General features: G+C 41.4%; 1 protein-coding gene across 1 annotated transcript in view; it reads left to right on the top strand.

The window, feature by feature from the left end:
- Nucleotides 1–27,385, top strand: part of fry (Protein furry) — a 120,504-nt gene that overhangs the window by 60,889 nt on the left and 32,230 nt on the right. Inside the window, exons 28-45 of the mRNA XM_071582478.1 lie at nt 619–750; nt 1,167–1,300; nt 3,803–3,898; nt 4,014–4,148; nt 5,509–5,794; nt 6,134–6,287; nt 7,378–7,687; nt 8,190–8,467; nt 10,205–10,737; nt 13,159–13,230; nt 13,866–14,055; nt 15,585–15,816; nt 15,961–16,059; nt 19,234–19,606; nt 22,211–22,986; nt 25,237–25,404; nt 25,877–26,017; nt 26,799–27,183. Coding sequence (XP_071438579.1) covers nt 619–750; nt 1,167–1,300; nt 3,803–3,898; nt 4,014–4,148; nt 5,509–5,794; nt 6,134–6,287; nt 7,378–7,687; nt 8,190–8,467; nt 10,205–10,737; nt 13,159–13,230; nt 13,866–14,055; nt 15,585–15,816; nt 15,961–16,059; nt 19,234–19,606; nt 22,211–22,986; nt 25,237–25,404; nt 25,877–26,017; nt 26,799–27,183 — 4,494 coding nt within the window. The remainder of the gene's footprint in view (nt 1–618; nt 751–1,166; nt 1,301–3,802; nt 3,899–4,013; nt 4,149–5,508; nt 5,795–6,133; nt 6,288–7,377; nt 7,688–8,189; nt 8,468–10,204; nt 10,738–13,158; nt 13,231–13,865; nt 14,056–15,584; nt 15,817–15,960; nt 16,060–19,233; nt 19,607–22,210; nt 22,987–25,236; nt 25,405–25,876; nt 26,018–26,798; nt 27,184–27,385) is intronic.

Genomic DNA, 27,385 nt, shown 5'->3' on the forward strand with positions numbered 1-27,385 from the left:
TAAAGAGAGGAATGGAATGAAGGATTTGGAGTTTCCCTGTCTTATGCTGTGCATGAAGTCTTCTTAGATATGCCACCAGGCTAGGCATTTTGCTGTTGATGCTTTGGAGACTGACTCTGCCGTCATCCTCAGGCCGTTGAGTCACTCAGCAACTGGACGACAATGGCAGATTTAGCCTTCAAATAGTTAGGGGCTTAATACTGTTTTTACTTACTTTAAATACTGGTAAACAAGGATACTTGGTGGGAAACTTGAGAAGAATTTGGAGGAAACGAATGCAAATAGGCAGATATTTTAAATGAAATAATATCTCTGGTCTTTTCTAAGCCCTCCATCGGCCACAAAAAAAGAAACATTAATTGGTGCCACCACAATTTTTGAACTCGGCATAACTTTTCAGAGTTGATATTTTTTGGAGATATCTCTGTGATTGAGCATTGAAGTATTTAGTCTATTTAGTTTATGTATAGGTCCTCAATTATGCTATTAAGCAGTATTCATCAGTTAAATACATTAATTAGAATGAAGTTTTTAAGTGCTTAAAATATAATATATTTAGGGAAAATCCAATGGTACATTAGGAAAAAGTAAAATGTTGTGCTTCATTTGTATTTTCAGTGGAGCTGGACGGTGAGAAGTGCCGCAGTACTTTGGACGTTCTCCTTTCAACCACTTACTGTCGTTCTCAGATGTACCTCTCCAGGCAGTTGTCACATCTTCATCCAGAGCTCACCATGCCCATGTTTTCAGGTATAATTATTTGAGGGCATGCAAAATTCTACGAAAATGTGATGAGGAAGAATTTATTTGTGCAGTGAGGTGTTCCCGGAAATCACAATGTATTTGAAATTAGTTTTATTTTGCAAGGATTATGGATACCATCTGGTATTTTTTATGCAATGGCAACTTGTATTCCTTGGATTGAGGTGCAGTAATTTATGAGAGAGCATCATGTTTTAATTTATTTATTTCGAGAACAAAGAGATCCGGTTACTTTCGCTCAATCAGTCTGTCGTACTTGTGCATGATTTTTCCTGGTTTTGTAATATCATCCCTTTGATAATTAGACCCATTTAGCAAAATTTAAGTCATATCATTCAGATGTGAAATGGTTAATTGAAGTGTAGTAAATTATGTGTCATGATTTCCATAACACCTCGTTACAGAGATTACGCACAGGTTCCAGACAGCAAGGCCTGAAGTGAGGCAACTTCTACTGCAGTATCTCTTGCCTTGGCTGCATAACATGGAATTGGTGGATCCTCACGTTCCACCTGCAAACCCCCTTGCATACTTGCAGGTACGTTAGTGCTTTTTAATAGTTTTCAGTTGTCCATTGGTTTTGTTGGAATTTTGTGTATAAATATGTGAATGAAACTGCAAATCAGATTGTGATCATCTCATTCAGTCGAGAATATTTTACTCTACTTCTCCATAGAGTTTCAATACATGATGCCTCCAGCTGAAATTTTTGTTCCCATACTTTCCTTGTACTTGTCCTTATTGTTTCTTCTTTGTGGAAAACTATTGTGGTATAATATGCCCTGTGCATATCTGTTGGTATGAAGGATACAGGGTAATGTGAGATCGCTCATGCTCTGCATCAAAGGCCTCTTATGATTAGAGTAGAACCCATAAGCAACCTTTGCAGCGCTAAGCAAGCATCTTTACCTTTCAGCACTGACTCTAGTGCTGACTGATGCCTTTGGGGAAAAATGTGCTGCTTCAGGAGAATTTGATTAATGGAAAATTTCTTTTTTGAGGGATTATATATTCAGGTATCTAAGAGCATAAGTCATTGAGAGAAGTATTAAAACAGGCTGGTGGGACTCCCAATATTGACACAGTTAAATGTCTTTCGGGCTTCTAGGAAATTATTGATGTGCAGAAAAATTGTAGGCTGCAGCATATATATATATACACGAGGGTCATCCGGAAAGTAGTACCCGTTCGTGAAATAAAGACACAAAAGTAAATATTAACAAACATAAAAAATTTTATTTGAAAGAGGATACTTTAAACTACTTCTCAACATAATCTCCAAGCAAATTAAGGCATTTGTCATAACGTGTGACAAGTTTCTGTATTCCTGCTGCATAGTCCTTCGCCGCCAGCTCATTGAGATACGCGAGGGACCCATCTTGCACAAATTTTTGCATAATGCAGATGGTGTTTAACAATTTCATGAACAATTGTTCGAGAAACATTGGGAAAATGCTCACAGATGTCATCAATTGTGACGCGCCGATCGTTCCTCACGAATTCGTCAACTGAGCTCACCAGTTGGTCTGTAATGACAGACGGTCTCCCCGAACGCTCATCATCGTGTGTGTTCCCCCTCCCCATGTTGAAGTTGCGACACCACCGCCGAACAGACGACTCGTCCATTACATTGTCTCCATACACCTCCTTTAATTGGCGATGAATATCACATGGGCGAACGTTTCTTGCATTGAGGAATTTAATCACTGCCCTCACTTCACAACTGGCGGCGTTCTCAATTTTTTTAAACATTGTAAACAATCACAGAAACAACACAGGCAATGCTAGCGTCACGCAACTTGGCTCAGAGAAGGCAGACAAGCCACTGAAGCTATCTGACCTCGTCCAGCGGCTACTCGCGTCGTCAGCACTTCATGCGGCACGAACGGGTACTACTTTCCGGATGACCCTCGTATTATGGATTTATCACTAAAGGTACCTCAATTTTGCCCCCCCCCCTCCCTTCCCTGATATTCCCAAGTATAACTGATGTCGCAAGGGGCGTTCCTAAATGGTGCGACACAAAGGGTATCGGGGAAAGTCAGAATTACTACACCGAGTGTTACCCAAACAATCGTTTATTATACAAAATACAGTTAAAATGCACCATTTACAAAGATATACGCAACTTATGGATGGCTAGACCCTCAGTACACCAACGCGCGTCCGTCGGGAAGGGAGTATGGCAGGGCGGACGCGGTCACGACAAGCATAACCTAGGCAGAGCCCTCGTCCGTCGGGAAGGAAGGGAGTATGGCAGGGCGGACGCGGTCACGACAAGCATAACCTAGGCAGAGCCCTCGTCCACCGGGAAGGAAGGGAGTATGGCAGGGCGGACGCGGTCACGACAAGCATAACCTAGGCAGGGCCCTCGTCCGTCGTTGAGTCAGAAATAGGGCACGCTGTCGCGACAAGCGCAACATAGCCGAAGCATCGTGCTCTACCGGTCACCGCCAGATAACCAACTGACTGCTTTTCGCCCCGCGATCAGGGCTTTTATACCCAATTCAGGAGCATTGTCGCTGGTCACGTGGGAGTTTTGGGGAAAACCAGGGAGGGAATACCATTGTTGTTGATCGCTTGGAAACATTGTCGTTGGTCATGTGGGAGTTTTGGGGAAAACCAGGGAGGGAATACCATGCTGCACACCTGCAACAATGCGTCGTTGATTGCTTGGGGTGGGTATTTGGAGGAGCCAGGAAGGGAGAACCATGTCGCATACTTGCGACACTGAGGATTGTCTATCTCATACACAGGTGTAACTTGCACCTGTGCATTTGTTGCAATAAACTTAATTGGTCACTATTTCTTTTGGTATTCTTTAATTGTTTAAAGTGAAAATGTTGCCCTTAGATTATGAGTGCATATGATGATTACTTTAAATGAATGAGAATCTGTGATTGAATGTTGATAAAAGATGCTGTACTTCTGCATGTTACTTTCAATTGGTTTCTTCAATTTGACTCGGTGACTTAATGGAGAAGGTTGCATTGTTTCATTTTACTTAGACCAGTCATAATTCCTGATTTCATTTCCACAGCACTGTGGCGGCAGTGGCAGCAGCAGACGAGAAGGTTGGGGATCAGCAGAAGCCACGGAAATGGTCCTGAACAACTTGTTCTACATAACTGCCAAGGTGCGTTGTGCCCCCATGCCGTTTTGAATCCTGGAAACATCTTAATGAACAAACCGATTGCGTGGAATTTGATTACAAGAAGGATATAAGATTAAATAAAGCATTTACTTTCCAGTTTGGAGACGAGCATCCAAAGGAAATAGAAGAAGTTTGGGCAACACTGTGTACAGCATGGCCAAATAATTTGAAAGTCATAATTCGTTACCTTCTGATTGTGTCTGGCATGGCCCCCCACCAGCTGCTGCCATATGTAAGTAATGTGGAATGCTACAAAAGCCATGTGCCTCCCTCCTGTGCTCATTTGTTACACAACCATATCCTTGCAAAGTAATGCAATCATGCTGATTTGATGCTGTTTACAGTGTTTTTTTGCCAAAAGTAGTCTTCTCAAGATCATTACATTACCACTGAGGAATGGTTGGGAGTTACTTTAATGAAATAGGACATTGGGACCTTTCAAATTTTGGATGAGCAATGTAATAAGATGTGGTACTTAGGGAGAAAAATGAGAATTATAAATGTTTTAAAATTAGATATTTGTTAAGAATATTGGCGCCTGTGGTTCCCTAAAGTACGGTACTTATCTGAATGATTCAATCCATAAAAATGTTCTAATTGCATTGAAGGAGTTTGTAACTTTCCACAGACTTTATTTTAAGATGCAATGTGTTTCACTGACTTGCGGCATCATTGGCTGTGAATTTCGTTCAGATACAGCAGGTGAATATATACCCTTAGGACAGGGGGGAGGGGGTGGCTATATAGCAGGGAGAGGGAGTGTTGGAAGAGTAAGGGTGAGGTCAAGGGCGGCATGTGAGGGGTAGGGACGAACGGGTACATTGAACTGTTGGATTTGTTTATCCTCAAGGTCAGTTTTTCAGAAAGGAGAGGGGAGGGTTGAGAGTATAATTGCTCGTTGCATAATTATTTCCGATCCGATTCCAATGTAATTGTGAAGCTGACGCGAAGATCCTTCTACCCCTTTTTTGTGGTACACTGTGTGCGCCCTCTTCCTTTGAGCTCATGAATAAGTTGACTCTTTCATTGAAGACTGACCCAGCCGAAATTGGTGTAAATGCTGATGGAATGTGCTACTGACTTTTAGTTCCCTCTTAAAAAGGTCAATAGATGGTATTCCTTCGCGTAGAATTTTTCAATTTAATATTTAGGATTATATTATTAAATGTTGTGCTGGTATAATGACCATGAAAAGTGTTTATTGGATACAGAATTGTTTTAATACAAAACAGAAACATAAAATGCTATGAGTAGTGGTAGCTTTTGCTCACAGTGTTCTGTGGAAGGTCAAAAGACTTGTAATAGGTTCCATTGTCAATCAAATACTCACTTATAATTGGTAGACCTAGTAATAATTGTACATGTGCTGTACATTTATATTTTCTAAACATTTTAGTATGTTTGTATATTTTCATTAGAAATTTTGTTTGAGGAATCAGTACAAGTTTAAGTGCTGCAAGTTTTAGCAGAGAAGAGTCAAAGTTGCGTATTGAGAGTTGGAGAGTAGGTAGAGTTGTGGAGCACCAGTGGATAGTTGAAGATGTCTCCCTTCCCGGACCCACTCATCGATTGGTTGTTTGTCCCGACTGCAGGCCAAGCGCGTCGTGGTGTCCCTGGCACATGCACGCCCCGATCGACTCCTCGAGGAGCTCCTGGGGGAGCTGCAGGCAGTGGAAACCCTGAGTTGGTTGATTGAGAGGACGCAGACGCCTCCCTTCTACCGCCTCACCTCACTGGCTCGCAAGGCGTCGTCTTCGCAGTCGGAGCACGGCGGGAACATCGTATCTGCCACAGCCCAGTCAAGCACCCACCATGGTAGTCTGCACCCATCATCCGGAATGGCTGCCTCGGGTGGCGGTGCAAGCAGTGGGAGAGGAGGTATGCTTGAGGCTTCGTTTGAACAGCAATCAGCCTTGTTTTGTCACTCTCTTTAAGAAAGAAAACACCAAAAGGCAAGCAAATAGCCCTTGCCGTGGGCATAACTAGCAATTGGGTGCATTTGAATACCAGCCAAGTCCAATGGTATTTATTTTCTTGATGAATCTCTTCTCATTTTTTTGGTGACTAACCCCGTTGTGTGCCACAGGGTCAACTGTGCCATTGTGAATGTTCCCCAAAGTGTAATCTCGCAAAGGGAAATTCTTGAGAAAAGATGTGTTTCCGTTGTCTCTAATTTATTTTGCGTTGTGATGAGGTGAAACTGACCGTTTCTTGTAGGAGCATCTGCACATGCCAATGCTACTACAAGTGCATCAGGAGGTTCTGGTGGTGATAAGGCAAGTGCTGGTGTCAATATTCGTAGTCATGGGCCAGAAGAGAAGGGGATGATACACACGAAAAGACATTCAGCGGAGGAGCATTCCAAATCAGGGTAAGTGAGGAGAGAATACTCGGGAAATATTTTTAGAAAACTGTATAGTAGTGGTATTCTTTATTCGTTCATGAGTTCTAGGAAATGCAGTACATCAACTGGCAAGAGGGCATTACTAATTAAGAAATAAGACAACATGAACAAATGTTGAGTAACATGAGTAATAATCACAGAATATTTGCTATTTGGTACCCATGTTCAGAAGGGAATAAATTGTTACCACAATAAAATTCTTTTACATCAAGTGTTGTTGGAAAAGTAGCTTAAATTGTGCTTGAAACTCCGTAACGGTAATCCTTTGATGCGGTGAGGAGATAATTATATATGCTTGAATTGGAATGAGGGTTCTTTTTCTATTATTTTTTTGCAAAATTATACCTAGTTGCACTGGAACCCACTGGAAAGATTCATAAAGTGTTGACTTATGCAGGATTTGAATGTTTGAAATGAATATTTTCATGAAATAGGCGGAAAATGGTTTCTTCTCTCTTAAACCTGAAAGATTCTTATAGTATAATTGAATTTTCTGCTTAAGGGTTAAATAATTTTCTTTTTTTAAGGTTATTTTTTGCTAGTTTTTTTCAATATAATATTATAACTCATTTATTGTCCTTTATTTAATGCCAATTAAAGAGTTGTTTTAGTTCTTAATCCCAACGTTTATCAACCTAACTATTTGTCCCAACCATTTATCATTTATGCCATTTGTCTCCATTTTTGCTCTCGTCAGTTCTCTCGAGCAATAAAAATAGTGCAAACAATCTTTGGCCTACGGCATAAAACTGCAAATGTGTGGAATGGTAATTGATGGCTCATATCAAGGCCTGCAGTAAAAAAAGGCGAAAGACCCAATTTGCAACATTTTTAGGAGATCTAAGAACAATTTTTCTTTTCATATTATATTGTTGCATCTGAAAATTTGAAACTGACGAAGGTGGAACGTAGATACTTTTTGGGTAATTTCCTCAGCTCTCCATTAGATACTCGTCATATGAATTTTATAGTCTACGAAGGGTGTGGATTTCCTCCCTTTGCTGCTACAGTGATCCACATGTTTCATTTGATTTCTATGTGCCTGATTTGTATTCAGAGCTTCCAAGTCCGACTCAGCCCTCCGAGCGTTAGCTGGTCTAGCCGGGCCCTTGTTGTTCTCCTCTGGGTCCATTGCTGCTGCATCCTCGGGAGCTAGCGGCGTGCCAACATCATCATCTCCCTCAACATCGACCACCACCCTGTCCTCCACTCCATCCTCGTTATCAACACCCTCGTCAGCACCCCCTCCTCCCCCTCCACCTCCCATGTCCCCAGCAAACACCAAGAGCAGGACTGCCAGTGGGCCTGCCGCCATAGTGATCGACGAAGCTTCCGCCGGAAGACCTGTATCCCCCATGGACCCTGAGGTAAGGGTTGCCCCTGTACATATGTACAGAACAAGGTCCTTGAAGGGACTCAATTAGCCTCTCTCTAGGTTACATCTCCAAATACAGTGAAGTAATAGCAATGCAATGGAACAGAATATGTTTTCCATAATATAACCATTCATTGTGCATAGTACTGATGTTTGATTTCTCTTTTATGAAAATTATAATAACAAAATAAATCACTTTCATGAGGTATTGATATTTTGTTGATGTGGTTTGTTGAAACACGATAAACTTGTGGAATTTAAATAAAGTTGAAACTCTGCCAAAGATAAAATGAATGTTTGTTCTGTTTATTTGCCAATTTAAGCAGCGTCTCAAATTATTACGGTACCTGACAATTTAGTTGTTACTTTTGATGCAACTTTAATTTAATTTTTGATCCAATGCTGCATACTTTTTTAAAACTTTTCTGCTCTGCTCAAGCAACATCTTTCAGCAATGGCTCTGTTATATATATATATATATATATGTTTTCTAGTTGACACCAACGGAAGAAGGAAACATGCAGTTCCCTTCACAACAGCCGTCGACACATCAAGCTGCTCAGTCTGACTCGAAGCAATCGGGTGCATCTGGTCAGGCAACTGTTGGTTCTTCCGGCCAGGCTCAGGGATCAGTATCTGGGCAGCAGGGTGGGATGGACCTTCCCCCTCCCCCGCAGCCCCATCCCCTTCCCATGCCTGAATATGGAGGCTTCTTTGCGCCCCTCACAGAGTACCTGCCTGATGCCTCACAGCCCATTAGTGGCTTCCACAGGTGGGAATCCTATCCAATATCCCATTTTAGAGAATGTTGATCTCGATGTAAATTAATGCTGTCGTAACCTAAAATATATGTATATAAACATAGAATTAACAAAAATATGCACTGCCCTACTAAGATAATGAGCTGATTTTAATGGCATTTTTTTATCCGGTTCAATAGTTCACTAGTTAAGTTTTCTATGCGTGTTGGTTCATTAAAATTACAGTTGGAACTATTGCATAAGGTCTTAAGGTGTGTGTACTAATCAATTTCTTAAATGGTCATTAGTGATCTGCCATCATGATAATTTGGACTGTGGGAAACTTCTTGATTTTTCTAATGGGAGTGGCTTTCTAAAAATCTCCATAAAATAACATCACAGCTGTCTATTGACCTTAGTTAAACTTATTATTTGATTTTAGCATTGATTATTATAGATTTAAAAATGTTTTATTAAAGTTCATTGAATATCTATCGGAAGCTGGGGATTCCGTAAGACGTAAATGTGAATGTAGAGAACTTGGCTGGGAAGCTGAATATTCATACTTCAAATCGGAGTACAGTGATGTAGAGGACTCTCCATGCAATAATCGGAAACACTGCGTTTTACTCAATGTTGCTTTTTCATCAGACTTATAAATGGTTAGTCTTAAAAGATATTAGTCATCTAATAAATCGTCATAGATTTGTTACAGTGAAGGTGATGCTCTCAATGACATGTAAACCATCGTAACAGGATCCGTCCCAAAAATGTATTGCACATCAAGGTGCAAATTGAATAATGAATAACTCATCGAAGCACTTTTCCATTTGATAAAATTTTTTTAAATTTTATGACCGGGTTGTGATGTATTACAAGTGCTTTGATCAGTTATTCATTATGTTCGACTTCCACCACATCACGCTTGAAGCTACTCAAGGTGCAAATTAGTAAAATATTTCAAAAGAGCACCCTTGTGCATTGACACGCCGATGCCAGCACCTCTTCCAGTTGCGGTGCACTTCTTGGAAGGCGTGGATGGGAGCCTTGTCGAGGCAGGCACCCCATCACAGGCTCTGTGGTTCTATCCAGCATTCCCAAAATGATTGCCTTTCAAGCTCCTTTTTATTTTTGGGAGCAGAGAGAAGTCGAGGGAGCCGTACGGCTCTTTTCCAGTCTTTTGAAGATCTCCATGCAAAACTTACTGTGCCCATGCTGCCCCCGAGGCACGGAAATCTATGAATACTGTGTTTTGTGTCAAAAAATATGACGAGTGTTGCCTTTCTTATTTAATATTTCCTGGTCCATTGGATGCACTTTTTTACTTAAAAAGGGCCCTAGAAACAGCTGGCATCTTATTTACCGGGGGTAGGAAGGTATGAGTTTGACCTATAAGTGCCAGCCGATTCAGCGGAAAAGTACTTACTATCATGTATTTTTTCTCTCATCAGGCCTAAAAAATGGTTGCCGTGATTACAAATCTCGATAATATCACTGTTTTGCAAGCAAATATTGTTAATGTAAAAATAACTTGACCTTCACTGCCTGACAAGTATTTTTCTTAAATTCTGATCTGAAAAATCAGGGTTCATCTAACGCCCCAGGAAATCCAGGTGCATCTGAATTTGCTTTGAATCTGTTCTTTGTGCGTGAGAAGTTGCATTTGAAATGCAGGGGCGGCGGTGTGAAGAGGGCCTTCTCATTTAATTGTTGGAGGAGGCCTTGAAAAGAGAGGGATGATGAGTGGAGCGTGTTTGTTTGACTGGCAGGTGCAACGTTGCTGTGATGCTCCTGTCGGACGTGGTGGTGGAGGGCCTTCCTGGGATCGACTGGACCCCCCACCTGCCCCTCATCCTCCACATCCTCTTCCTCGGGATGGACCACGCTCGCCCCCTCGTCCACTCCCACTGCCGACGGCTCCTCCTGCGACTGCTCATCGTGCTCTCTTCCCACGGGGACCACCTGACGGTTGCCAGGGTCCTCCTCCTCTCCTCCACCGCCCTCCCCTCCTCCAGCCCCTTCCCCACGCCCACCGCCTCGAGCGGGCAGCAGCCCCCCCCCTCCTCCTCCTCCCCACCTCCCAGCCCCATGACCTGTGTCTCCCCCCACACCTCTTCCTCCATCTTCTCGTCCATGCCACAGGCCCACTTTGCCTCGGCCCTCTCCTCCCACACTCACCCTTTGACCTCTCCCCACACCACCTCTCTCTTTGGGGCCACTGCCGCCTCGACCACCCATTACCATCGGCATGCCATGCCCCCCGCTCCTCCCCCACTGCTTGTTGTCTCGCACAACTTCACTGGTGAGTGACAGAAGTGTATGCAACTCTTCTAAGCAAGTTATTTTCAACATTCCTGTCAATAATTTAAGCTATTACTTGGAAATTCGAGTATATCTTTTAATTGGGGTTTCAGAGCATAGTCTATTCAGGAGTTATTTGGGGGAGTGTCGGCTGGATGAATAGCTAGCAAATACAGTACTTTCTTACTGCTTAAATGATGTTTTAATGATAAATCTCACACCATTCAGCCATGGTACATATCATATACAAGGTCTCTTCAAAAATTAGTATTACTTATTTTTTGTTGGATTGATAGGCAGATGGGCTGTGGTTTCTCTGGCTGGGTTCGAGGGAGGGCAGTCTCAGGAAAGGCTCGAGGCCGGGGGCAGTTTGCTGCCAGCCTTTGCAGAGTGCAAATTGATCATTTGCGAAACCTCTATGACGTGACCTCATTGTGCTCTGTCGTGAACCAGTTATTGGAAGAGCGCAATGCCTTCAAATTTTGCTTGAAACTGGGAAAAACGAGGTATGAGACTCCTGACATGCTAAAGGCAGCTAATGGTGATGGCGCCATGGATGGATCAGGTGTTTTTGAGTGACGCAAGTTGTTTTGGGAGGGTAGAGAAGGTGTTGAAGACTCCGAACATTCAGAACGCCCTTCGACCTCAAAATGTGGCGAAAATCTTGCAAGAGTGGAGGCTTTGTTAGACATGGATAGCAGATTGAGTGTTTGTACAGTTTCTGAAGAACATTGGCCTCCCTAAAAGTGATGTGTAGCGGCTTGTGACTGAAAACGTGGGCATGAGAAAGGTGTGCGTGAAGTTGGTGCTGTGAGTGTCCTGGGATGAACGAAAGGAAACTCGCACTCGGGCCTCCCAAGAGCATGTCGAACCATGGGAGTGAGGATCCAAATTTTTCAGATAATGCCCCACCAGACTTCTTCCTATTCACCCGCCTCAAATCCATCCTGAAAGGGCATCACCATGGAAGCATTACAACGGCACGTGATGAGGTAGATTAGTAGTGTTCCGGGTGCCGCCTTCCAGAAGGCATACAGGGTTCGTCCGGAAAATAAGTGTACTGACTACTGATTTTTTCCCGCCGCTCCAGGCGCGCCCAGCACCGCTCTGACGGGCTGCGATTGGAGGGGGGGTATGTTGGCAAGCGACGCTGAAAAAGGCAGTCAGCTCTGAGCTGTGATGTAGTGAGGAGCTCTGTTAACGCGAACCTCCACGCTCGACCCACGTCACGGAACGCGATGCCGAAGTTTTTGGAGCAGCGTTATTCCATCAATTTTGCGGTAAAGCTTGGGAAATCGTCTACCGAAACTGTCGGTATGATTAACCAGGCTTACGGGGAGTCAGCCATGTCCAGAAACATGATCTTTCGGTGGCACAAGATGTTCGTGGAGGGCAGAGAAGAGGTCGACGACGAACCACGGCCTGGACGCCCATCAACGACACTCACCGACGAAAATGTGCGAAAAGTTCGCGATGTACTGAACTCTGATCGTCGTCTTAGTGTTCGGATGATAGCAGAGCAGTGTAATGTGCCAAAAACAATAGTGCACGAGATTATTAGGGAGCAATTACAGATGCGAAAATTTTGTGCAAAGTTGGTGCCGAAAGTGCTCGGTGATGATCAAAGACTCAATCGTTTGGAAATCGCGACACAACTTGCGGATCACTGCAAAAATGGACTTGTTACCACCGGACTTCTTTCTGTTCCCGAAGATAAAGAGGAGTTTGAAAGGAACGCGATACGGGACTTTGGACGCCGTCGAAGAGGCCGTGACGACATGTCTTCAAGAGGTTCCCGATGATGCCTTCGCGGGAGCGTTCCAGGAATGGGAACGCCGCTGGAACAAGTTTATCGACTCACAAGGGTCCTATTTTGAGGAATATTAGCTTAAGATATGTAAAAGTGTAATAAATTTTTTTTCCTGAGCTCAGTACACTTATTTTCCGGACGAACCCTGTATGAGGCATGGAAAACCCGCTGGCAGTAGTTTGCGAACACACCGCCACCGTAAAGTCACCACCAGTTCTGCGAGTCCTGCCCAAATGATACTGCTGAAATTGTTTGCTTTCACCACTGTGCTCTAACAAGACAGCAGCATTAGCGAAGGTGGTTGGTTTTTGGGTCAAGAGAAATCACGACCGTGACTATGCATATTAAATTGCGGTCATGACATTTGATTTCTGTGTGTCACTTTGTAGAAGTTTAACTCACATCTCAAATGATGTGTCTTGTAGCTAATTAAATATATAATCTTGTATGTAGGTCGACTCTTGATTCTTTTCATTGAAATTTTGTGTTTAAATGTTGACATATTCAAGAGTATAAATGTTAATTTGAGATGGAATCATTGTAAGTATCATATTAGATATGTTTCGTTGTATTCTGTTGATATTGATTTTATATCTTTTGTTTATTTTTCAGAACCAGAGCCTCTATTTGACAGTTATATGCATGGGCCAATAGCAAGTGATTCAGTTTTGCAACAAAATGAAGGTATTGTAAAACGTCTTTGATTTTCACAGACATTTAAAGTACCCTCTCAATTTATTATGTGATTTTGTCGATATAATCATAGATATAGCAATGGCACTACTGTGCATGGCTGATGAGAGACTACTTCGATGAGAGAAAATAAAAGACCCTAATGTAGTATTTGCAAATGAAATAATGTTTATGTCCTCTCTTAAGCCACCTCTTTCATGGTACACCTCCACTTTTCAAAGCCCCTCTCCCCATGTAATGTTTATCTCACCCTTGATTTCCTCTAGAAAATATGGGTCATATTTTTCATCTCCAATTTTATTTATGAAAAATCACTGCTATAAATTTCAGCAAGTGCAATATAAAATAGAAATCTGAATTATCTTCCGATCAATTAATTGTATTGGCCATGACAGTACTTTTTTATATGTCTCATTCTAATGAACTCATAAGCAATAGCTTCATTGATTTTGTGAACCAAAGTGAATAATGCATTCAGTTGTATATTAACATTGCTGCCGTGATCGCTGTCTTCTTGTCACTCATTGCCGTAGCTGGAGTACCTCTGTGTTCAGTGAAGTACCTCCTTTGAAAATGAACTTTCAGATTTAAATTGTTTTCTCATCTGGTGTTAATTATTGTTTTAGAAAATGGAGCTACTGTATCTCCAAGTCATCCACCCCCAGTGATAGTGACCAGTGAAGACGGTGGACGAAATGTTGGCAGAGAGAGACTTGGTGATGGCAACCAGATGCAGCAACCCAACCTGCCCAAGCCTGGACCTAATATGCCAATCTCTGATGTCATTAAATCCATGATTGCATTTCTTGCGTCCAGGTTAGTTATGCTTTGCAATTTGATTGCAGGTATGAAACTGAAGGGGCTTGGTAACCCCGTCAGTGGGGGGCTGGACCCCTTAAAAGAAGACCTTGGTTCGATTTCAGAGGATGCCTTTGGTCATTCAATGTTTGATACTTTGGGCACCAAATATTCCTGGGAAACCACAGGCAGCACAGGAAAAGGAACAGAATCCCCTTCCCTGATGCATGAATTTATGAGCCATAGGGCTTAGTATCTGGGTGAGCTCCACCCTCACCTATCAAAACAACCTTTGGGTTGATTACTGTGTTTTTTTTGTCATAAATTTACTGTAAGCCTTTAAATTCAAAGTGTCATAAATGATTAAGGTTCCACTAAAATTGATAAATTGATCAAGTACTTTTTTATGAAAATAAAATCATATTTAATAGCTGTCATGAAATACCATGATGGAAGGCATTTTACATTTTTTAAATCATTCACACAGACAAAGATAAATTTTAGAATACATTGTCAATGGTGTTGATGGTATATCATAGCTATATGCAGATTGCAGGTCAAGCAAGCCATTCAAACACCTCTTGTGGAATACTGCTGACTGCCCCCAAACCTCGGAGAATCAACATAATTTCCACTTGCTATTTCTCTGCAATAAAATCTTTGATCGAAAGAAAGAAAACATTTTACATGCGTATGATCATGCGTAAAAACCCATTTATGCTCTTTTCTAATAATTTTCCTCTAAGCTCAAAACATGGAATGCACTAGTTTGCTTTTTGAAATGTCAAAGCATTTTATTCCTTGGATTCTCTTTGAAAAGGAGAAAATAATCTCCTGAAATGCCTGAAGGCACATGGATTATTTCTCTTAATGGCCCTGGTTTTGGTGAACCCTTGGCTCTTGTCATTTGACCCTTTGTTGAGGCCAACTTCTGATGAGCAAGAGGACGTTGGTTCCTCACTGAGAGGGGAGAGATGTGGCAGCATATCAGAGGAAAGGCTGGATGAATGAATGGACCAACCTCCTCCAGAGAAAATGGACAAGTGAAATGAATGTACTTTTTGCACATTTTGTCCCAGTGCATAACTGCAGTCAACAGTGCTGTGCTTCTCTACTTAATCTTCCTGTAACACTTCCTGCTGTTTGGATGTTGTGTGTGATTGACTCCTCATGTTTAACTTGTGTAAAAATAGTTATGATGGCAATTAAAGGGAAAATAAATTTCAAATTCCAAAGGAATGGCATATTTATCCAACTAAATGAAATTCAAATACATGGAGTGACACCTGCGTTAAACATCTTACGCCATCCCCGATTTGTACTTTGGAAATGGCATATATTTATTGATATGGCTGGTGTTTGATATAACTTGCAAATCAAATTGTGGGTTCAATTTTCATGGTAGCCTTTATTTAAAGAACAATTTCCAAATCTGTGAATTAATTATCTGCTGGTAATAATTCTCCAAGTTGGGAGTTGAATCCAGCAGCATAGGACGCCATGATGTTATTGACAGAGTCACTATGTGATGCCTGCTTCGTCCTCAGGGAGCACCAACCATTGTGGAACTATGAGGATATCACTGCCAAAGTATGGAATGTGCACAGTGCTGAACAATTGGACTGTTTCCTGCAGCATGTGTTGCGGATATTTTCAGCATCCCTGGCCCTGCCACCACCCGGGCAGCCAATGCAGTCTCTGGCCTATCAGTGGGCAAACACGGCTTTACACCTGGGCCTGTCGTGTAGCTCAAGACATTATGCGGGGAGATCATTACAGGTCGGTGATGTCTTGCCATTCATCTTTTGAACTCATTTCGAGTATTGACTAACTGCATTTGAATGCTTTCCCCAATTTTATATTTTAAGGAGCATTTTTCGATCCAATTTCTTATCTTATTACATATTTATGTGATCTTTGCAGGTTTTCCGAGCATTAAGGGTACCTATAAACCTTAGAATGTTAACAGATATATTGTCTCGTTTGGTGGAAACAGTAGCAGAGCAAGCAGAAGACATGCAGGTAATTACTCTTAGTGCCCTACATTAGATTTCTCCTGTTTAATATTCTCAAGTCCAGAAGGTTTTTGAGCTGAAAAGGTATTATGGCATCTTCCAAAGCAATGGAATAGGTTCTTTTTTCATTTCTTATGCCATAGCTTTATATTTTCCATGAATTTGATTCATCTGTGACATAAATGTATGCGTTGTATATCTCTGTGAGAGACTGCTATGGTATCTGATCCTTAGTGGGGACAATTGAAATTCATATTCAACTCTTTATGTCCTGTCCCACATGACCTTTGTTATTTGTGGTTTGGATTTTCCCATATTGATTTTTTAAAATAAAGCAATGGCTTCATAAAGATTTTGGAAGGTACTATTTCCGTTTGAAAAGCCTTCTGAGAATGAGATTTTCATCTTCATTTTGAGTTATTAAGCATCATTTTCTGTGCATTATCCCCTTCCTTGTCTGCCTAAAACAGTATTATTATAAAATATCTGCCACCCTAATCCTTGTGTCATCTGCTGGGTTCCAATGCCACCCTATTCCAAACCTACGTCCCCATCTATAAGTAGTGCCCATAAAATGTAATATGTATTCAGTGAAACCTCACTTTTATACCCCAGGATTTTATGTTTTGCCATGATGCAAAACATTTATTCATGGTCCCTAGAACTTTCGTATCCTTGTGATGTAATCTTATCCTGCTATGTATGTTTTTCAATTTTGAAATGTACTGCAATTGACAACAATTGACTGGAAGCAAGATGAAGGCTGGTAGGCTTGCACTTAGCAAATAATGAGTGTGACTATGATCAAATGGATAATACTTAAAGCTTTAGCATGAAGTATGAATGATTGTTTATTTTTATTATTTTGTAGTTAATGTTTAAGGTAGGTTTTGGATGGACACAAACTTAACATTCCTAAATTTATGAGAAAAACGAATTTGTACTTTCCTACAGATATATTTGTAACGTACAATGCTTTATCATAATCATGAACTACCACTGCATCTCGCCTGAATCTGTTGAATATACTCTTAAATTTCTTAGTTTTGGCGAACAAGACACAACCTGACATCCCATACTACGATAAACCTTTCTTCAATTCTGCATAACTTCCACTCCCCTTCTTTATGTCTAATATGCCTATCCATCCTTTTCCTGCTGCACCATTGCTCGCCCAATGTTCTCCCTCCATCACGGTCTACAACATTCCCTCACCTATCAAAACTCTCTGCAACCCTCGTTCCTTTTTCCTTTGGATTCATTCCAAGAACCCTCTCTCCTTTTGGCATTACCTATTCATTTGTTTCTCCTCAGCCACACATCTGGAAAGCCTCCAAAACTTGCTTTTCCTCTTGCTTCAGCTGCCAAGTTTATCTGCTGTACAAATCTCCAACTCCATATCAAAGTTTTTAGTAATCTTGTCTCAACATCCTCACTCAGCATTCCTATCATCAACCCTTGCGAGAGTGTCTTTGTCTACTGTGATTCTTCTTCTCATGTCTAAACTATTTTGTCCATTTTGGTCCAAAACAATCAACAGATAGGTAAACTGTTCTTCCTGCCCAAGTTTTTGCCTTCCAATTTTATAGTATAGCATAGGCTTCTTCCTTCCTAAATACCTCATGGCCTTAAAATAATTTTTATTTGTTTGGTGGTAATGCACATGACTATCATCGCATGAAAAATATACATGCCAAACATTGTAATGATTGCGATTTGAATCATTGTCAAAAGCAACAATCTCAAAGAATGGTACATGCCCTCATCAAATTCGGCAGATACTATATAAATAATTAAGTACATGTTACTTATCACACCTTCTTTGTGTCATAAAGGCTATGAGGTTTAAATTTCAGTTAATACATTTTGCAGCTGTCTTTCTCCAAAATTATTTCTTGACGTAATGCAATTTTGCAGTTCGTCTCACATTTTTAGTAAATTCACTTTTTACATAGTAAGTGTAAAATTATGACTTATTGAGGAAATATATTTTAAAATCAGGAACAGGGTTGTGAGAAATAATTGTCATGCAGAGATAAAGTCGATATTTTGCAAGGAGGTGACTGAACAGCAGTCATGTGTGTTGTGGGTCAAGGAATGGATTGGATGTATTGATTACCTTCAATTGAATGTAATTCAATTTAAAATTAATTCAGTGTATAACATTATAATATAATCCAGAAAAAGGTGAGGATGATTGCACACTTGTTGTTAAAAGGCATAAATACATCAAATACTCTCGAGTATTGTGAACTTGTGGAAATATTGAAGGCATAGTAAATCTTTCAGAGTTGCAAGCATGCTGATGAGTAGAGTTTTGTTAAAGAATAGGCGCTGCAATTGCAGCAAAACTCTGACTTGACGATTTCAAAGCATCTTAATGGCTGGATGGACCATTTCAAAATTCGATATAATATTGTCTGTGAAACCATCTGTTGTGAATCTGGAAGTATAAATCCTGAAACAGTTTTTAACTTGAAGTACAGAGCTCTGCATAATCATGTGGATGGCAATGTTATTTTGTTTTATTTATCATTTTTATTATGTTATTTATTATTATGCTAGGCATGTGCTAGCCTTTGTTAAACATTTTTCTTTCAACAAAAATTTCTAATGCTTAATTTATGGAAACCATGGTATAATAATAATATTTTATTGCCAATTGACAATAGATAATGTAGGCAGAAGGGTCATCAAATACAAAGAACTACAAAATACAGGTGTCACTGTGAATATGCTTGAAAAATGATGTCTTGTCTTGTCATACTTTAAAGCATACATTCAAATATACACTTATGATGAATGGATATTTTGAGGTGACCTCGGCCCAGTTTCCTAGGAAGGTCTCTCTGATGACCCACTGAGTGGAGGTGCTTAATGGTAGAATTTTTTACTGGTAGTTTTTAATGTATCAGAAGTCTTTCACAAGTGTTTGTTACCCATTTGTTGGGAATACATCATGGCACTCGCCAAGATGGATTCCTTACCATGTGGTCCGTGACTGAAGTTGTCCATAGTGAAGGGGTTTATTAGATGACGATTTGGCCGCTCTTGTGCTGTGGTGGGATTGACGGTTGCTGATGAGCACATTCTTCATTTGGGAGGGGTTCAAAGCTGTTGTGATGTCCCAAGTAGCCTACGCCAGAGCAGTTCTAATCCTTAGTGTTAATTGATGCCCAAGGGATATGTGACGGAGCTGCTGCTCACCCTGGAGGCATCGGTGGAGTGCTTGGGCGAGTGGGACCCGCGGCCCCTCGACCATGCCCGTGACCTGTTCAAGTCAACGCCCAACCTCAACAACAGCTGCAGCACGACGACCACCTCTCCCTGCTCATCCCCGTGCCCTTCTCCCTCCTGCTCCTCCGCCTCCTCGTCTACCTCCACTCTCGCCAGCACCGTGCAGAATAACAGCGGCTCAACCGGATGTCGCCGTGCAGGCCATGGCACATCCTCATCTTCTGCCTTGAACGCTCAACTCGGCCACGCCCGAAGCACAAGTTTCTCGGTTCCATATGCCTCGAAGCGTGGGGGTTCTCATGCGGCCGATTCCAAAGGTAAACTTCATTCGGCTCCCTGTGGTATCGGTCATCTTCAGCTTTCATCGACGGTATTTCAACGTAAACAGTATAGCACCAACTGATCGTTATTTGGTCTGGATTGTGTGGTGCTCAATGGGTGAATTGTCTGTAGTCCCTCGCAAGGAGTATTTCCTCTCCCACTCCCACCTCAGTGGTGGAAGGTATCGCTGTGGGGTGCGGGAGGGATATAATTGGCCTCGGCCCAATCAGTGGGTGAGGAGAGAAACTATCCCATACTGTGCTGAATAAAGTCAATGCAATGAGCAGAATATGCAAAATAATGGGAAATGGGATGAATTGTGCACACAGGATGGTTAGCCATCATTGAATCCTGGAAAAATAGTGCCTGAGAAAATACTTTAAATATTCCCAGCTAAGTAAACCAAATTAAAACAATTTTTGAGAATTACTGTTAATTAAACAGAAAATAGAAGGCTTTTTCTTCTTATAAATGTAATGTGCATGACTATTCCAGTGATTTTTGTTTAAATTTGGCAATATTAAGCAATTTTGGTACAAATTTCACGGTAACCCATGTCATGCCCAAATCAGTGGTAAAAATCAAATGGCAATCGTCATGTTTAGGTCCTCAGCAACTACTCTAATGGTGATTCGACGATTGAACAATGCTATTTTCTTCACTTCATCAATGTTCTCGTCCGTTGTTGACTTGCTTGGGCGTCCGACACGCTCTTCGTGGTTCACAACTTCTCGGCCCTCTGAGAACATATTTTACCACCGATAAACATTGCTTCGGTCCAAGGTAGCTTCTCCATGTGCCACAGTCAACATTCGGAATGCGTCCACGCACTTAATTTCGTTTTTCACTCAAAATTTGATACAGATTCTTTGTTCCATTTTTTGAAACGTGCAAAAATCGAAGACAAGCCAAAACGCGTCCAAGCAAAGCAGCTGTCAACAATTAACTGGAAAATGGCCGAACTTATCGGCATAAGTGAGTCATTTTTGATTATCTGCTGGTGCCCTTCTCAAAATTACCGTTCATACTAAGTGCTATGCTGTGTATACCTTAATATTTGAAAGCACCAAAACTACACATTATCATTTAACTTATTGCACCTGGGTGAATCATGGGAGCTTCTTAGAACAAAGTTACTTGTGCAGTACAAAATTATGCGACAAAATTGTGCAAAAATAGTTGCTTGACTCAAAAACTTGATTAACTACTGGAATATGGATGGCAAATGTATTTGAGTTCCAAATACCATATTAATATTGTTATTTCATTCTTAATATAATTTTATCAATTTAATTTTGTTTGAAAATACATGCATTATGCTGTTTCATTTTGCTCAAATTCAAAGCCCCAAATTGCGAAATAAAAGTTTAATTGACAATTCCGAACACTTGCTGTCTCGTCCTTTTCATCAGCATTAATATGAACATGATGAGGTGTAGTTGATTTGCATGTATGGAATGAATCTATAATGTAGTGCTGTAGAAGGGAGCATTGAATATAAAAATCATGGCCCCCAGTTATTTATCCAGTGAAGAAATAATAGAATAGACAGTAACTTTGGAAAATGTAGTTCATTGTCACATAAGACTTAATGCACACCTTTGGAAATGTAGTTTTTGTCTTTTAGTTAATTATGTGTTGTAGATCTCAAGAATGGACATGAAATTGCATCATGATACTTATAAAATGAATCAAATATAAATATTAATGTTAATATGTCCAATAAATTCTCAAATAAAAAGACAAATACAATGAACAAAACAGTACCTTGAGAAATAGAGATAAATGGATATTTCAAATGTGATTTGAGTTTTTCTACTTAACTCTTTAATTATCTCCACTGATGTTTGATCGATTGAAAAACCCCATGATATTTCCACACTCTATTTGCATCATGACATGTACTTTCTCATTGCCAGCATGTAAGGATCACAAAGCTTTCCTTCCTTTTCTACAGATTATTTAAATAATATACTGCTACATAGTTTCAGAAAATGTACCTTTATTTAGTGTACGTAAGATACCAAAGTATCACAAAACCAGTTATATCTTTGAATATTATTTTTGGAAAAGTGCACTTCGTTTTGTTAAGGAGTTTGAAGTTCATAGCCTCCATGAAATAAAAAGTAGTTTAATTTGGTTGCATGAAAGGAACTGACAATTTATTTATTTGACATGGCCCGCAATATTCCCAATTTTTTGCCATTTGAAACATGATGATAGCTGATGTTTCATTATCACAGTGAAGCACTAATTAAATTAGGTTAGTTATGTTCGAAAAATGAGATGCAGTCAAATTGTAGTGCATGTGGCACTATTTTTTTTCAAAAATGCATGAGATGAAATTGCCTGTTGCTAATTTCAACAGAATGAGTAAATTTTTGCACTTTAAATTCATCATTTTACCCTTATTTTTCTGTAAATGTTAAGCCATTTCAGTTTGTAGTGTTATGAGTGAGAGTAATTGTTGCTTCTTTCAATGTCATTATTTCTGGTTCATTGCTCCTTATTTAGGTTTGTTTGTTATGTTAGCATGTTGCCCGTTGTGTTTTGAATTGAATGTTTCATTAGATTTTTGAATTTCTGCATGTTTCATTCAGATCCCCCGAATGCAGGTCAAAACCAAAACCCCGCCCCCCGTGCCCCTTCCTCAGGTGCTGCTTCCTCGATTGGGAGCATCAAGGCATCCTCTGCCGGCAACCTGTCCCGCTCCCGTTCGGCTCAGTCCCTCAAGGGAGCATCGATCACCACTGGAATGCCCGAGGCCGAGGACAGCCCCACCATCCTCACGACGCTCTTCTGGCTCTCCGTCTGTTTGCTCGAGTCAGACTTTGAGCACGAATTCCTCCTGGCCCTCCGCCTGCTGGGCCGCTTGCTGGACAGACTGCCCCTGGACCACCCCGAGTGCCGGGAGCGAATGGAAAGGGTCCGGCTCCAGCTGCGCTGGCCTCCCATCCCGGGCAACAATGGCGGCCCCGGAAGCCCCAGCGTGGTTGACGCGTCAGCTGCTGCCGCCTCGGCAACGTCCACCTCTTCCCGTGGGTCCTTCCCAGGTGTCCATGCCCTGGTGTTGAAGGGGTGTACTCACCCGGGGACATACGAGGCCACGGTAGCCCTCCTCTCACAGTGCACGCTCCTGCTGGACCACCCAGTTATTGACCCCACGGTGGCCTCAGCGCCACCCTCTGCCCCTCCGCCCCCGTCCAGCCAGGCTTCGACGAGTGCACCTGGGATCCCAGCTTCTTCCTCCTCCACCTCTTCAATGTCATCGACGGCATTCCCCATGAATGTGGTTGCTCTGTTACCTTACCTGCTTCTCCACTTTGAGGATGCTGACAATGCACTTTGCATAAGGAGTGCTGAGAACATTGCCCAGGTATAAGATGGAGAGAGTTGACTCTCACTGAAGGGAGGGAATGTTTCAAGTCCTACATTAAGGATGTATTCTTGTCTTTTGGATGAGACAGGTTTGTTAGTTAACAAAGGGACAAGTGCTAATCTTGTACAATGCAAACTTAATTAATTTCAATCCACAACCCAATGAATGCCTTATTCAGGAAGAATATTTGGGAAAGTATGGGATAAACAGCTATGTATACATTAATTTACGACTTACTTGCAGTACTTACTGTAGTAGTTGCTTTACTTTCGCCTGAATAATTTTGCAGTGTCTTGTCACAACGCAACTTTGATGTAGAAAGGAAGTTGAAGAGCAAATGTGAGAATTACTCATTTTCAGCATCTGAAGCAACTTTTCTTTCTACTGAAAATTGGTAGAAGTTACGTTTTCCTTGAAAATTTTTATTTTGTTGCTCCTACGGTTTGATCGTAAATCTGCCAAAAAATTAGCTCCAGTCTAAAAATATTGACCTGGAACACTCATGCTGGAAAAACTATTTGTGAAATACAGGGTCCGTACAATAAGTGTCGGGGCTGTGTTCCAAAAATCAAAATTTGTTGCAGTTATCATTACAATTACTTAATAATCTTCAATATACATTCCTCCTGCATCGATGCACTTAGTTCGGGGCATCTGAGACTCGTAGAAAGCCTGCTGGAAGTCGGTTTTCGGAATATTGTTGAGAGCCTTTGTCGTTGTCGCTTGAACTGCCTCGATGTAGTCGAACCGATATCCTTTGAGCTCCTTTTGAGCTATCCTTTGAGGTAATAACGCTGTTGAGAAAATCTTCATCTTCCTGGATGCAGTCTAATATTTCTTGCGAAAGTTTTTGTTCCTTGCTCAAGACTTCCGGCACCAGCTTCGCACACACTTTCCTCATCGCAAGATCCTCTGTGACAATGGTGTGGACGATCGCGACTGAAAGACCGGTCTCCTCACTGGTAAGGGCGATGGTTAAACGCCTATCAGGGTCCAAAACCTTTTTCACTTAGACCACCTGGCATCGGTTCGAGCGGTCGTCTTCGACGAGCTCCCGGTCTTCCTTAAACACTTTGTGCCACTCAAAAACTCTTGTGCGGCTTAAGGCATCATCCCCATAAGCCTGTTTAATGAGTTCAAGGGTCTCCAACATGGATTTCCTGAGTTTAATGCAAAACTTCACTGTGTAGCGTTGCTCGACGGTGCGCTCCATAAGCTGGCGCGACGACACCACAAACAATCCCACATCACAAAAATCCACCTCCTGCCTCAACGCATGGCCGGAGGCGACTGAACTAAAGTGTGCCTGAGTGGTGGGGGACCCCTCTACTGAGCCCACCGGTTTAGACCCCCATCCACCACTCCGTTGAGGCTACAGCGAACCAGTCACGATACTTATTGTACAGACCCGATAATTTGCGTCATTTCCTTTCACTCATGAAGGTGATCATAAGATTATGAATAAACTTTAAACATTTTATAAAATAAGAACACTGTTAAAGGGCACTTGTTTGCCTCCTCTTCGTCCTGGCAGATAAGAGATAAGGCACCAAGAACAATATTTTGGAGAAATGTCAAAGTATAATTACTTGAAATGTGCATTAGCAATGTCAACTTCATTATCTATTGAATGCAATTTACCAGTAAAATTTATCTTGTTAAATTACAGTGTTCACTTGCTAATGATCGCTGTTTCTGAGAGTACAGAAATGTGTATTTTGGCCAAGAATCACAGAGAAGTTCTTGATCACCTGATGAAATCATAAATTAAGCCAATAAGTAACTTGCTACTGTAGCAAGTAGTTAAAAATAAATTTTTGTTACCAGAAGTGTTTAGCATGTTCAAATGATCATGGTAGTCCAATGGGTAGAGTGCTGGTCTCCTGAAAAGAGGGCGCTGGTTTGAATCCCAGGGATACCTCTGGGCACTCCTGGCTTCACCGAAGATGTGTGATTTTTTTTTTTTAGCACTAGAACTTCCTGGGAAACCACAGGCAGCCTAGGGAAAGGAACTGGTCCCCTTACCCTTATCTGTGAATTTCGCACCCCGTGTAGGGTTTAGTGTTGGGCGATCCTCGCCTATCAAACCAAACTTTGGCTTGAAAACTGTGGATATATGATCAAAGTATTTTTATGGGAATGGTGATAATAATTATCAGATAGAAACCCCTTTCAAGTCCCAAAGACGTGCTTAATGGATTGACCAAATTGTTTGTGGTTGGTGTATGCATTCCTTTTTTTTTACAGGTGAGCGTGGAGAAGAGCAAGAAACTGGAAAACCTGGGCACTGTAATGACTCTCTACAGCCGCCGTACATTCAGCAAGGAGAGCTTCCAGTGGACAAAATGTGTTGTCAAGTACCTGTACGATTCATATTCTCACCTAAGCCTTCACATGTTGGCCTTTCTAGTCGAGGTATGCTTCTCTTACCCTGGATATGAATCTTGAATGACTAAATAAGGAATTCATTCACGACTGTTGACAGTCAATAGCGTATTCAATAGATTCTTTAAGTGAAGTGCGTGTTAATTATTTTTACTGTATTCTAGGTGAATACTTATCAGTAAATTTCACCACAGCATGGGCTTCACTCATTTCAATAAGTTCAATTTCAGACATTTCAACGCAATTTTTTGCCCTGTTCAGTTGTCAATCAGTGCCCGTTAGTCGCTAAATGTATGAATCATTTTTTATCCATGGTGGAAGAATCCTGTAATTAAATATGCACTTATGCAAATGCTAGATTTGGACCCAATTATTTACTGAGGGTTAAATTGCTCTTGAATTACTGCATATTTTTTCCTGATTCATGCAGATGAACGTCTAGATTCCAGATCTAGAGTTTGGAATTATTCACTGAACTACTATTTTTGATGTTCTGCTCTAGGTTTTAGAGAAAGGGCCTTGCAATGTTCAAGTTCCTATCCTGAGCATCATACACTGCATGCTGCATTATGTTGATTTAGCATCAACCGCTGCTCAGCCCATTAATGCAGATCTTCTGCGTGTCATTGCTAAGTATGTTGATGTAAGTATTATCAGGATAATGCGATTCCTTAGCTTATACGATATTTTATAAATATTGGTACTTTGACACTTGGTAATGGTTTTAGTTCAACATTTAAAAGGGTGAATATGTTTCACTCATTTCATTGCTGACATGTTGCTTTGGGCCAGTGACGAGGATAGGGGAAGGGAGGGGGGGGGACAGGGGGGAGGGAAGGCAAGTGCTAATGAGGATAGGAGCCAGGACGGTTTAATTTTATTAAGATTTCATTTAACTTTTTTAGAGCCAGCCGTAATTGCTTAACTTAGCGTGAAAATTGCTGGACCAAATCCAAAAGAGATTCAGCCTTTGTGCAAAATGTCTGTAAATATATTATTTATGATAATTTGTGGGAAATAATAAAAAAAATGTTTATTGAGGTACAAATGAAGAGAATAAAACCATAATAGGACTTATTCAATTGTTATTTAAATTTATAGTCATTGGGAAAGCCACGATAATAGACGAGAAAAGACATTGGTGATTGAAGACTTCAAAGAATTGCGAAAGAATCCATTCCATAACCTTCGTCAAAGTTGTGTGCAATTGTTATTATTGATGGTAATCTACCGTTTAGTGCATGTTTTTGATTGGGCCCACGCCCCCTAGTCCATTGCTTCAATTGCATCCTCTTCTTATTCTGAGCAGAATATGAAACTCATCTCCCTGAGTAAACTCTTATCAGCAGCTCACCTTGGAGTTTTCTTTTTTTTTCATCTTCAATCGCTATATTTTGTTTTGTGTGTGTTTTATTTTGGCACAGGGTGTTCACTGGAAGGAGGCGCTGAAGATCCTGAAGTTGGTCGTGACGAGGTCTTCGACTCTTGTGGCACCCCCTGCCAGCCTGCACCATCACCACCACCACTATTCCTCATCAGCCTCGCTTCTCCTGCACCACCAGCACCATCACTGGGGTGATCCCCCGACCTCCATGACTTCTTCAGCCATGACTGCATCCACCATCTCCTCGGCATATTCCTCGTCTCACGCCACGTACTCCTCGTCCTCTTCATCTGCCGCTGCCACGCTCAGCTCGGCCACGGCCGCTTCATTCCTCTCGTCCGTAAACACTGGTCTGGGGTCCAGTGCGGGACCTGGGGCCACGTCCTTTGGAGAAACGGAGATCTTCTCGAAGAAAGAACTACCCGGTTAGTGGTGATTGTCCAAAATACTTCCTAATAAAAACGGGCGTGGGATCTCGAATTGGATGGCTGTGGGGTTGTAGATATCTATTCCGAGATAAAGGAGAGAAAATGTTGACTGCTCCTGTGCTGCTACAATCCCTTTCTCTCGTTTCTCAATCCAAGAGTGAGACCTAAAAGAAGCTGTAATCTGTAATGTGTGCTCTTG

The sequence above is a fragment of the Hetaerina americana genome, unplaced genomic scaffold (assembly GCF_022747635.1).
Source record: "Hetaerina americana unplaced genomic scaffold, ioHetAmer1.1.p SCAF_113, whole genome shotgun sequence".
NCBI classification, from domain to species: domain Eukaryota; kingdom Metazoa; phylum Arthropoda; class Insecta; order Odonata; family Calopterygidae; genus Hetaerina; species Hetaerina americana.